We start from the raw sequence: 13272 nt of genomic DNA on the forward strand, positions 1-13272 counted from the left end.
GAAACACAGGCCTTTTCCTTTGGTACTGCAGGGTTTACTCATCTATTTATTTATTTATAGGCAGGCTGCTAGATGTAACTACATCTGTCCTCAAATTTTGTAGACTTTATTGGGAATTGCTAATTACTCAGAGCTCTGGAAGAATGAAATGTCACTGAGGTGCCCGATACCAACAGTAAATACGTCGTCCGCACTCCAGAGTGCAGCCTCGCTTGGGAAGAAGGAGCGCAGCGAGGAATTTGTAGGCTGCGTCAATACACGGGCGAGCCTTCTTGCCGTGCTCCTCCTCGAGTTAATCTCCATAGCACAGACAGCTCGGGGTGTCTGGTAGTGTTACCGTAAAAAATTCTTGGTGATGTAGAAAAGCCATGGCTAAAATACCTGGAAATGCATGTGTCCGGTTTGTACTGCACGGCAGTGTCAAAATACTCATACGGCCACGTGTTCACCGGCACGGGGGTCGCTCAGCCCTTCGCTCGGTCACACAAGGGAGGTGGGAATCAAAGCCACTCGGTTTCCGTAGCGTCCGCGGGTGGCTGGGAGGCGGCTGCAGTCGCACCCGCGTGCCAGAAGCCATCAGCCTTGCTGAAGCTCCGCAGGCGTAGTTTGCAGTCTGCTGATGAGTGCTTGTGTGTTCTTGTTTATCTGCTACAGCCTGGTCATCCAGTGGAGGTTTGTAAACAGAGTGCAGAAACAAATGAACGCTTTTTTGGAGGTAAGGTTCTTTAGCTGGCGTTTCGTTCCCCCCAAATAATTTCTTACCATGTAGACTTTCTGTACATCCGTGTGTGCGTTAAGGGAGTGGGAGCTTTGCGTAACCACACAGGTTCTGGAACGCTTATGGTTTATGATTTCACAGTTTACCTTGTGTAAGAATATATAATCTTTCCCCTATGAGAATAAGGTCATTCTCTTTCAAGCTTAAATTATTTGAGCTTGAAATAATTTAGTGATTAATTTTTTAAATCAAGGACTCATACTTCAGCAACTGTGTACTTCATTTTCAAAACTTGTCCTCATCCTTTGTCATTTACTGAGGTTCCCTGAAGCCAAAGATCCTGTTAGATTAAAAACTTCATTTCACGTGCTATGAGAATTTTAACTTTGCTTTGCTTGCTTTCAGGGATTCACCGAACTTCTTCCTATTGATCTGATTAAAATTTTTGATGAAAATGAACTAGAGGTGAGTAGTTAATTGGCATCCAGAGACTACAGGTCAGTAACGCTCATCACAAAAAGTCGTGTTATGTTCTAAGCTCATCATCCATTACTTACTCACCGTAAGTGAATTTGCAAAGATGCTTTGCTTTTAGTGGGAAATGAGATTTTTCTCCCTAATTAGGCAATCTATTGACCACATAAAAGCACAAAAAATTGTAATTGGTCAGTGAGGTGGACGAGTATGTGCATACAGAAGCGTGTGAGTAGCTTACAGAATTAATGCCATTGTGCCGATACCAGTCCTATAGTGAGCAAAATACCGTAACAGCTGCTGTCACACAGAGCACGCGTCCGTCATCGCGTACAGTGTTTCTGCATGTAGACAGAATACAAAACAGACACTTTGAGAATTCTCCTCAAGAGAAGCTCAACTCTCCTCTGCGTTTGCATTTATATTTGCGCCACTTAGCTGTGTGGAAGCTCAGGCAAGAGGGGGAAAGTGCAACCTTGTTGTGTACGGGACACCCCAGCGCCGTCTTCGGTTAACGCTGTAACAATTTGCTTCCACCTGCAGCTACTGATGTGTGGCCTTGGCGACGTTGATGTTAACGACTGGAGACAACACACAATCTACAAGAACGGTTACTGCCCAAACCACCCCGTTATCCAGTGGTTCTGGAAGGTAAGGCTGTCCACCGCCCTGGGCTTCGCTGACGGTTCCTGAAAGTCCCTGTCTTGTTTTGCCGAGAAACAAGAGATTGGTCAGAGAAAACCTGGTGTGGGACATGTATCACATCCTTCAGACTTAGATGTCCATTACAGCCCAACATAGGTCATCTCCTGGTGCTTCATTCTGGTTTTTAGCAATGATGCTTGCGGCTGTGCAGGTGAAAAGACACTGACGGCGTGTGTTTGCCAACAGGCCGTTTTACTGATGGATGCCGAGAAGCGGATCCGATTGCTGCAGTTTGTTACTGGGACGTCACGCGTGCCTATGAACGGATTTGCTGAACTTTACGGTGAGCTTCCTTCCCGTTCCCCTCCAGAACGGCTGTACAGGCGCTCCGCAACACCACCGAGGAAACCGGGTCAGAGCCAGCCTTTGACCCCCGCGTAAAAATTCTCCCTCTGGGCAGCCAGAGCTCTGGAGAATGTGGGGCGTGCACGGAGGAGTGCAGTTCGGTGCACCTCGGGCGCTACACAGACACTCTCCTAGCTCCCACGGAAGTTTGAGCTGTCAACAGGAGTAACACTCGTGTCAGAGGAAGGAGAATGCACCTTTAGCCAGGCACTTCTTCAGTGCTTGTGTCTGAGCTTGCTGCTTTTGCGCTATACATACCCTACGCACAGGCAGTTAGATAAACTTAACAAGCTAACTGGACTTGGAAATAACAAACCAGATTCCTATTTCCTTTAACGTAGTTTTAATCAAGAGAGTTTGTACTGAGTATTTTATACCAGCTGAAAGATGTAGCCTATGATTTGTACAAACATTTAATTTTACAGTAATATTTAGGTTGTCTCTACAGTGTCCCAGCAATGTGTATTTCACGTGATTTTCATTTTCAACCAGGTTCAAACGGTCCTCAGCTGTTTACAATAGAGCAATGGGGAAGTCCTGACAAACTGCCCAGAGCTCACACCTGGTAAGTCACACAGGCGTAACGCTGGGTCACTTCTCTGCGCTGCTGGACTGCCGAGAAGGGGGAGGCTGGTGACGGTGCTTATCTCTGACATCTTTTAGCTCTTTTATAAAATGGGATACTCTGAAACCTGCACGCCTATGTCGGGGTGTGCGTAGGCGTGTATTTAAAAGGCAAAGAACAGCTAGTGTGTATCTGCTGCCACAGGAGGTAGCAAGGCTCAGCTGCAGCACCGTGCCATTGCTCCTGAGCGTTCCCAGCGATGCTCGTTGGCCCTCTGACGGGCGTGGGGCCGGCTGCGGGAGTTGCCTTCTTAATGCTGTTTTACTGTATTCCAAGCAACCCTTTCAACTCGGGACTTTTCTTCTAGCAACTCCTTGCATGTTAAAGTAGGTGTTAGAGAGATGAGTGAGCTTTCCCCTACTTCATTTTACACTACATTTGAAGAAATTGCTAGCCCTGTATACCCAATGTTAGCTATCACATTTGAAGCCGTGTAGTAGCCTGCAAATCGCTTCGAGCGCTGGCCAGTTAAACTGCCAGTCTGACAAAAGGGAAGCAATTTGAATCCCTTCTGCTTGAAGCCTTTTCCCCGTATCGCATACCTGCAGCTCCCCGTTCGTGAGCGGTCCCTGCAGCACGCTGTGTGTCGCAGCGCAGGCAGCACAGCACCGATGGTGTGCCGTACGCCCACGTGTTGTGCAGAATCTGGGAGCAGGGTCCTCACTGCCTCCCACAGAGAGCCCCGAGAGCTCAGGGGCTGTCACCACGGCTGTCTTGCTGGCTGAGCGTCCTCTTCAGGTTGCAGTCCATCCCACCACAAACACCTACAGGTTGTTTCCCACTGCCTTTCACAGCGGGAAAACCTGGGAAAGGGACAAGCAAACATTACAGTTAAGGGTACAGTCACCATGACATCTGGTGGCTCCTCGATGACACCGCAGTCATGGCAAAGGCAGCGTAGGAGCAGCTCTCCAGTTTGGGGTTCCTGTCAAAACTGGGATAGGGAAACACAGCAAGAGGAATTACCTCTTAGGCTTTAGTCATTTTTCTGTGAACGTTAAAACATAGACCTGTTCTCTTCCGCTCCGTCAGGCTGAAGGCTTTGAAGAACGCAGGATAGGGAGGAACCTGTCTAAGAGACACTGTGAAAAGGGTAACAGGAGTTCAACAGAGCGCACTGGAAGGAAAAATAGGGCCTCGCCTTGTAGGGCTAAGATGATTCAGTGCCTTCTTTCATGTGTCTTAGAAATTTAGCACCTCTTCCTCTTCCCTTCTAGAACACTAAGAAATTGCAGGCTGTCCATGAGCTGGAAAAGCAAAACCATTTGTACAAATAGGGGTTGAGGCTTTTTCTCCCCTTGGTGCTGCAATTCTGCTTCAGGTATCACCATGCTGCAGGCAGCTTTTACTCCCACCCTCATTGTCCACAATTCTGTTTTTCCCTCGTCCTAGTAAGTGGGTGTAATGAACTACAGAAAGTCTGACGTAACAAAACGTAGCCATAGAAAGCCACGCTGCATAGAGGCCATAAATCGTTGGACAATTCACTAAGAAAGTGAGGTCATAGCACAGCTGACTTAATTGAATCCGAATTTACAGAACGTGCAAATACTGAAAGCATTCGATACAAGTCTTCGACTTGCGCTGTTGCGTATCAAGAATGTGGCTGGAAGGCAGCTTAAACTGTGCTGTGTAGGAAAAATACTTTTTAGAACATCCGTACAGAATAGTGATCTTTCCATAAAAGCAATCATTCTATAGAAGTAAAAGTTTTATTTACAAAAAGATGACAGCAACAAAACCCACAACACATGCCAACATCAGCTGTCCTCTTTGCGTTTCAGTTATCCACTGGATCTTACAGGACCTTTTCAAGCCCTTCCTTTGGGTGTTTGTCATTCTCGTTCTTTTCCTCCAGAGGGTGGGGAGTCCATCCTCTAACCTCAGAGCCCCAGGAAACCAGCCTGCTGACAAAGATGAAGTGTTTTCAGTCGAATAAATATTGGGGGGGGGGCTGTTTCTGTCGGGTTTTTCCTTTCCGAAGTGTTTTTTAACAAACGCCGGCTGTGAGCTGCAAAGAGAAGGGAGGCACGCGGGTACAGCTGGCGCAGGCAGGGCTGCTCGGCGGAGCTGCCTGCAGGGACACACTGTGGCGACTGCCCGCCTCAGCACAATAAGACACATCCTCTGTCAAGGCCCCCAGATTATTTCACATTTTCTGTTTCTTTAAAATTACGTGTATTTTTCAACGGATGATTAAATGACTCTCTTCCTTCTTAATTTCAGCTTTAATCGCCTAGACTTACCTCTGTATGAATCTTTTGAAGATCTGCGAGAGAAGCTCCTGATGGCGGTGGAGAATGCTCAAGGGTTCGAAGGAGTGGATTAGAACGGCGACTGCCTCCCCCCTTCAAGCAAGTTCTGCTTGCACTCCTGCATTTGCCTGGCGGGCCGGGAGCGGCTGTGGCGGAACGGTTGCACAGCGTTGGTTCATGGAGCAAACCCTCGGGCGGTGCAGGTGGCCGAACCCCCAGGTCTGAACTGTGCTCTGGGGGTGGCTCCTCGGCCGCTCCCCCGCAGACTGCCAACGGCTCAGCATGAACTCTGGTCACATTTCAGCAGGACTTACTCTATTTATGTTGTGCCTCTGTAGGCAAAGCCCTTAATAAATATTTTGCATAATTTCTAATGACAATGAATGGAATTAATCATTTTACAGGTATCGTATTACAACTCTTGTTTACTTTTTAATTGATTTAGACATTTTCAGATTTTATTTCATTACAATTAAATATCATATACTTGGAAAAATAAGCATTTTTCTTAATTCCCTACCAGACTTAATGCCAGTGTCATTTTTTCAAAGCACATTTTGAGCCTCGTGTTCCCAAAGCATTAAGAAAGCAGGAGAAAGCCACGTTGGCAGTTTTCTCTACGTGGGCTATCTATCGAGAGCAACTCTTTCCCTTGAGCACATAAATATTTTTCTGTATCCAGAAGTATGGACTGGATGTTGCGGTTTTGTATAAATATTAGAATAGTTACAAGTCAAGGGAGAATCATAACATAGCATGCCAAATCTCATCTTCAATAACGACATTGCCTCATCCTTGGTAATATGTACATGTACGATAAAGCATTTTGGGGTAGGGTTGGCATTAATCGGTTTAGGAAGATATGCTTAACCCTGTCGTTATCTTTGTATAGTGATTCTTTTATTATCCTCTCCTCTCTACTGTTTGCAACAGAGGCATTTTGAATGAAACCTGGCACTGTGCGATTTGGCACTATGGAAAACAGGTCTGTTCTGTCTCCGGTTTGTACGCGTTTGCTAACGATAGCTAAACCACAATGGGTTTTCGGTTTGTTTCTAACTGCACCAACTCTAAAGGCACTTTATGTAACACATGGAAGGCATATCTGGTTTTTATCATGGACATTAATGTGACTATATTCCTTCTCACTGCACATGTCTTCTGGTGCAATATCTATCAATTGTGAATTTGGCTGCTGCTGATGTATAAACGAAAAAAACAAACAGATGTAGAGCTGAGCCTGCAGACATGTTCCTCAGCAATTGTTTTTGTGATTTATTTTTTACTTAATCACAAAGATTTATTTAATATACACTGCTATCTAATCAATTTTGTTACCTATGACATGTTGCATGCTGAAACTATAATGTCTGAGTTGCATCTCTTTTGTGACGGATTAAAAGTGAGAGATTTGTATTCGATGCACTGCGGTGACATGGTTACAGTACGGCTGAAGCAGGTTCGAGGGTGCGGCCTCAGCAAGGTAACGCCTGGTTCTCTGCGTCTTCCCTGTGTGCTCACCTGGGCATAGGCCTTTTCCCCAGGAACCCATTTAAAGCCTGTGAAGCGAGATGATGTTGCATGCCGAAACAAAATTTCACCTCCTTGCCAAGAGCTTTGTAGCCCTGCCCTCGCCCTCTCCCCACCACCCGCAGGCAAGTGCTGCCGGCGTCCGCGGCTGAGCAGCTGTGCCGCAGGGCAGCGACGCTGCGGCTGGCCAGGCTGCTGGGAGGAAGCCCCGATGCTGCTACCGGTCCGCACAGGGTTGTGTGCTGGCGAAACGTGCAAGGCGCTCATGGGCGCACGAGGAGGGTCACTCCACTGTCTGAACACAGCTTGCAATTCCCTTCCTGTTACCCATGTTTCCTGAAATTCCTCCCTGACCGTCTACAGCTGATGAGTGAGCTGGAACACGAGTAAGCGGACGGCCTCCGAGCAGCTGGAGAAACACCGCGCTGGGGCTTGGCTTGGGAAGGGGCATGGGGAAGGCAGAGAGGAGGAGCAGGAGGGGGGTGGTAAACCCGGGTACTTCTGCTGACCGTTGGGATGGGCACGCAGCTGGCTGTAACACGGGCTCCCCTGAGGGAAGAGTCATACTCCCAGCTTTGCTCTCCTGCCACCCCTGCCCTCCCTGCACAGCCCCCCAAGGTCGCTTTGGTTTGGAACCAGGCTGTTCAACGCTCCGTGAAGGTGTTCTTCCTCAAAGCCCAGCTGAACACAACAGTAAGCCAGCTTGTTACTTTTGGTTGCCCAGGTTAGCTGCGCGGTGGGATACAGCCTCTGGAGATGCCCTACAGTGCAACGACCCCCCCCGTAGGGCTCAGTAAAGGGGGAAGGGGGGGTCGTCTTCTGCTGGGCTCGTTTAACTCAAAGCCACAGTGCTATTACTGAGGTCCTGAGCTGGATTCCAGCCTTTCCACCCAGGAGTCCTTCGGGAGCTCCTGAAACTACATTTGGAGGAACCTTTCTAGGAAAAAAGGTAGCTAAATGTCATTTACTTAAAACATCTAAACCGCAAAGCAGCCAACACTCCAGTGGGACTTGTACCGTGGAGTGCAGTGCCTTTCTTCACACAGTACGCTCCTGTATACTGACAGTTAAGAGCCTTCACCACAAAATGGCTCAACAGTGTTTTAAACCATTCTATTCAGCTACTTTCTTTCTTTTCTTAATAAATAGTAATCACAAAGGTGGTACCAAACCATTACTTGTTTGGTCTTAAGAGGCCTTAAGGCAAGTACTTCATAAACATCTTAGTCACAGTACAGAATATGGGGTCTGCAGCTGTATCCTCCTGTTCCCATTGTGAGGCTGTGGTTAGCGCACATCACACCGATTACGTTACCCCCCCCCTTGCCTGCCTAGCTGCTGGGAACAGCAGCTGCTTCTCTGTCAGGCCAAGAGTAACACCCCGCCACTCTGCCAGCCCCAAGGTGTGGGGTATTCCTGTCTCTGCACTGACCTCTCCCACCGTGGATTGGGAAGGGAAGAGCCTGAGCGCCACGCAGGCATGATGAGCGTGCGGACAAGCTGACCAGGCAGCCAGCACGTCCCGCTCCCCCTGCCCAGACCCGACCGGTCATCCCAACCGCAGCATCCAGCGGGAACCTGGGACAGCTGCAGATCCAGGGAGGGAAGGGGGACAGTTACACCGCGCCGTTAACAGTTTAAAACAAGTGCTCACACCCATAGGACCGCAAGCGCTACGTATCAGTATGTACAGGAGAAAAAAAGGTAGGCCACAAAACTTTTCTATGTAAAATTGCAACAACACAAACACAGAATCACAGAATAGTAGGGGTTGGAAGAGACCTCTGTGGGTCATCTAGTCCAACGCTCCTGCTGAAGCAGGGTCACCTACAGCAGGCTGCACAGGACCTTGTCCAGAGAAGGAGACTCCACAACCTCCCTGGGCAGCCTGTTCCAGTGCTCCGTCACCCTCAGAGGGAAGAAGTTCTCTACAGCCTTCACCCTTCTGTTACAATGCTGCACTAAGAAGGCCTGTCTGAAACATGTGGGAACCCGACAGAACCGGACTGTGACTGCACTGGCGTTACGCGGCCGTGGGGTCTGCCGCGGTGCCCCCAGAACCCCGTTAGACACCACCCCCTCGGCCCCAGCCCCGTGCAGTCCTGCGTCTGTCTGTGCGCTTCTCACCAGCCCCTGTCCCCATTCCGCCTCCACTTACACCTGTGAAAACACCCCCTGCGCACCCCCAGACAGCAGCGCGTGCTGCATTCCGTGCGTTAACCTGCTCCATCGGATGGCGAGAGGCCAGCGAGCAGCCGGCGCCACTGCAGATCTGTCACAACCACGCAACAGCGACTAGGTTAGGATTCCCAAAATCCAGACAGAAAACTCCCGTAAGCAATGTCGCTGTGTTCAATCAAATTTAAAACAGATTAATGTTTCTAAACACGCAAAAGTGTCAAACATTTCAGGTTAAATTCAGAGTTTCATAATATTTTTAACCACCTCATACTAGAAGGCTATTCAAAATTATGCTGAACTACCTTAAAATTTATTTTTAAAGTACTACTTATAAGTAATGCTCATTTTCACAATTAATAGAGCTTTAAACTGTGGTTGGATTTGATGCACTGTGGGGAAAGGATTTGTTTATGAACAAAAGTCATTTTTTTCATTTATTTTCTGAGGAGCAGTGAAAGAAAGTGTAGTTTGTTTTCCTAACAGCAAAAGCTCAAAGTGACAAAATGAAGCTGTTGTAATGAAATGATGCAACTTAAATATTTAATAAAGAATTATGGAAGCTATAGCATTTTATACTTCAAATATGTTTTTTATCTAACTGAAGCTTTGTTTTGTTCAAAAAAAATTGCCTTCAGGTCACAGTTTGCAGGAAGGCTTTCAAAGCCTGGGGTGTGGCTGGGGGAGCCTATGTGCAGCCACATCTGTCCCCACTTTATTTTCGGCTGATGAAACACACCATCCCCACAACTCACATTGCCTTTTCTGTTAAGCAGTGTGAATGTCTAACTTATAAAAACCCCACACAAAACAAACAAAACCAAACCCAAACAAAAACCCGCAAACCTAACAAAAAAACCAGCCACCACAAGCCACGCTTCTGACCTGGCAGCTCGCTTTAAGAACAGGGTCTGTTCCTCCTCAGCAACGTCAGCGCTGAGAGAGCTGCAGAGGGACCGAATTCTCTGCTCGTCTTAACACAGAGTCAGTAACACGTTGTCTCCTGGCTTTTGAGCTTCATGTGAAGCCCAGGCTACACACACCACAGACCTGACTTCCACCGACACACACCAAGGGTCACGCAGCACACGCCTGCAGCTGCAATTTCCTGAAGAAAGAGAGAAAAGGAAAGGGGGGAGGGAAGAGGCTCCCCACCACACGGCCCTCTGCCATCCACTTAAGCCAGCGTCCAGGAGTCCAGAAACCGGAAGAGGAACACGGGCAGCCGAGGCAAACAGGCAAAAAACCCTCTGAACATGACCCAGAAGCACCACCTGCCACGTGAGGTAGTGCTGGGCTTCCCAACAGATGTGACCAGCTGTGTGAATGGGGTTACAAGGCGCTCACTAACGCTGCCATACGACGTTGTAGGACACCGAACCCCGAGAGGATGCAGCCTATTCAGCCCCGCACCCGAGCTGTTTCTGCGCACGTGGGTGATGTTGTGGTACACCATCTCAGCTTGCAATTGCAGCATGACTTACTCCACCCTGTTAATTAATGCACCAGCCTCTTTATTGTTCAGCGATATCATCAGCACAGAGCAGCAATTAATTTACTTTATATGAACTTTCTGGTGCCTGTCCATGTTTTCCTCCCTCAGGCACTGGTTTCTCAAAGGGCTGCCCATCGCCTCCCCTTTCTTCAAGCCGCCACCTCTTCCTAACCTAGAGCAGCCGGGGTACACGTCCCAGAGTCAATTCTACCCCCTAACACCGCAGCCTCCCGTGTGCCAGCACTAACTCGGCTCTGCTGGTAACGTGCTCCTTTACACGGGCAAACATCTTCGTACTGCAACGGGACAAACTCTGTGTCGCACCGAAACATACAATTCACCAGCACTCTTTGCAGCAGAAGTGTAAAAACAAACAACAAAACACCTCGACACACACCTCTCTTCCAGTGATACCTACATGTGTATTCATGTACTGCCATAGTTGCAGCCAGTATGTTGCAAAAAAAACCCAAAAAACACACCACCAAAAATACACCCAGCAATTCTGTTTGTGTTCCTAATTGGAAATGAAAAATAAATTGTGGCAAGGCAGTGTTCCAAATTGTTAAAAAATACCTGTGCAAATCCTCACAACCAGCACATATGCTGTTTGCATATGGCTAGAAAGGTTTTGTTGTGCCTGACCAAGCCAACCAACCAACCAAGCCACCGTGTTCAAACTCAACATCAACCCCGCTCTGCAGCCCCCCACCCACAGGAGACGCTGCAGGAACCGCGTTAGTGGTGAACGCATCCGTACTTCCAGCCCTGAAACTTGGTCGCTTCCTAGCCTGACATCTCCTGTTCCTTACAAGGGAGAAACGCTTCACTATCCACATTAATTCTCTTTCTTTTTAAGCTTGCTGCCATTAATAAAAGCAACCATACCAGATCAAATTAAAGGCCCAGCTGGACAAGTATCTGACTTGCAAATTCTGCCAAAACAGCTTAAGGGTAGGGCGAATCGTAGTGCTTCCAGCAAAGGCAATTTTAAATATGAGTGACAAGCAGCTCAAGGACTTGCCACAGTGGTGATGGCTTCTTATTCTTTGCATGTAAATAGCCATATAATTCATATATTTTTTTAAATCAGTATTTTCTGGTGTCATGGGAAATTCTAGTATTTGCAGCTGCTTGCGCACAGTGTCTGTGCTCCTTTCCAGTCCGAAGGAGTATCTCTCCTTTGGTCTGAGCCTGACACCCCTTACCTGTCACCTAACAGGCCTTCATCCGTGTGCTCCTGGGACACCTCCACCCTGCTCGCTGTCTCTGCACGTACCGTCGGAGGTCTCTGGAAGCCCCAGCAAGCGAAGGCAGCCAGGCTGGCAGCGTAACACTTCCCACACACTCGTGCGGATATCAGCCCAGGCTCTCGCACTCGTCTGTGCCTCACACAATGCCTCTCGAGCAAGGGCTGACTACAGGCCCACGGCAAGAAAGCCTGACGCGAACGGCCCCAGGAGCTGGCTCCCTCGCGCGCAAACCAGTCCTCGCAGTGGCTTGCGACCCAGCCAAGGGGCGACTAAACCGACAAGCAGTACAGTCGCACTTCTGGCACTGGCCACGGCCTGCACAGCAAGTCCACCAACTCTGCGGGCTGGCAGAGAACTTCCCGTAACGCCTGGAATTGCCTACTGCAATCCTGGTGCAAAGCAGCTTCCAGGGTGTAGGGACACAGGAGTGCCGAGGGCAGCACCAGGCCCCACTGCCCCCCAGCATTAACCCTTTGTGCCTTGTGCTGGGCTACACTCCCGCCGCTCCGCAGGACGGCGGCGCAGACAGGCCTTGCAACTAGTATCTGCTCATGCCTAGAAATTCATTATGTGTACGAGGACGTTAATTAGGTAGGGATAACACAGCAGAGCAATTGTGCATGTGAGAATTACACTTATTGAAGACAGTTATAATTATGTTTAATGAGCATTTGGGCATTGAAAACCTACCGGCAATCGCAAAAGGCTGAAATTCCTCCAGAAAAAATCTGGCCCATACACTCTTCTCAAAGCCAACCTCTCCTCTGCTTCAGCAAGCTTCAGTCTTTTAAATCCAGCTGAATAACAAGCTGAATTCCATGCTTTTCTTTCACTCCGAGGTTGACTCTACATAAAACCCACTATCATTTACGTTCCTACCTAATATCCTCATGAGAAAGCCACCCAGGGTTTGCTATGGCAACCCAACAGGAAACACTCCTGTTTCAAACATCTCCAATACAAAGATTACAAAGATAAATAATCTCTTGATGATTGCCACTGATTATTTTCCCCAGCTTACGATCAAGAGCCTTGTTCAAATTCAATTTATTCTTGCTCAAATGCATCTGCTGTTTTCACCCGACTTATTTTCTGCCATTTGCTGTGGGTGTTTCGCTAGCTTGACATATTAGACTCTCAAGTGCAACACAACATAAACTTCTACCATTCCCAGCAAGTTATACTATGAAAGCAAAGATGAATGCAATAGCCACCTCACTAGGAGCTGGATTTTCCACTGGCCAAGCCCAGACCCAGCGGGGTGTGCAGGTACCTGGCTCCCAGCGAGACCGGGCGGTTACCAGCACTCAAATAGCAGACAGAGACACGGCAGGTTCGCAGGTCTGAACATTCAGGAAGCTGAAGACTGTGCAAAGAAATTCTGGGATGACGTGTGGTGGCTGTTCAGTCAGTTGCTGTTGGCTTTGCTGAAGCCAAGGAAGCCTGGTTTCCAAGTTAGGTCCCAGAAACAAGACTCTAGGCATACAAAACAGGGAATGCTATATATTCACAGGGACAGCAATCAGGTTAACCATGAAAGCTTAAATTCAATCTTTGCCTAGCTTTTATATGCTTGGACCTGATAAAACTGAAATTCTCCTTTGGTCAAAGGAGGTGATTCTCACTCTCTACTCTGCTCTTGACAGGCCCCATCTGAAGCACTGAGCCCAGTTCTGGGCCCCCAGCCCACGACA

At 48.3% G+C, this 13272-nt stretch overlaps 1 protein-coding gene and 1 long non-coding RNA gene across 11 annotated transcripts in view; one reads left to right on the forward strand and one right to left on the reverse strand.

The window, feature by feature from the left end:
• The window catches only part of LOC142358773 (E3 ubiquitin-protein ligase NEDD4-like), a 171108-nt gene extending 165612 nt beyond the window's left edge, over positions 1-5496 (forward strand). For all 10 annotated transcript variants that reach the window (XM_075447106.1, XM_075447107.1, XM_075447108.1 and 7 more), the window contains 6 exons: positions 655-715; positions 1124-1183; positions 1736-1843; positions 2084-2180; positions 2735-2807; positions 5094-5496. In XM_075447106.1, the coding sequence (XP_075303221.1) occupies positions 655-715; positions 1124-1183; positions 1736-1843; positions 2084-2180; positions 2735-2807; positions 5094-5196 (502 nt within the window). In that variant the 3' untranslated portion in view covers positions 5197-5496. The remainder of the gene's footprint in view (positions 1-654; positions 716-1123; positions 1184-1735; positions 1844-2083; positions 2181-2734; positions 2808-5093) is intronic.
• LOC142365754 (uncharacterized) lies at positions 1360-5199 on the reverse strand. The gene is made up of 3 exons (XR_012766624.1): positions 5114-5199; positions 3410-3670; positions 1360-2395 (listed from the first exon to the last, which is right to left on the reverse strand). It is a non-coding gene; the product is annotated as an uncharacterized LOC142365754 (long non-coding RNA).
• Positions 5497-13272: the final 7776 nt, after the last annotated feature.

This window comes from Opisthocomus hoazin, chromosome Z (genome assembly GCF_030867145.1).
Source record: "Opisthocomus hoazin isolate bOpiHoa1 chromosome Z, bOpiHoa1.hap1, whole genome shotgun sequence".
Lineage (NCBI taxonomy): Eukaryota > Metazoa > Chordata > Aves > Opisthocomiformes > Opisthocomidae > Opisthocomus > Opisthocomus hoazin.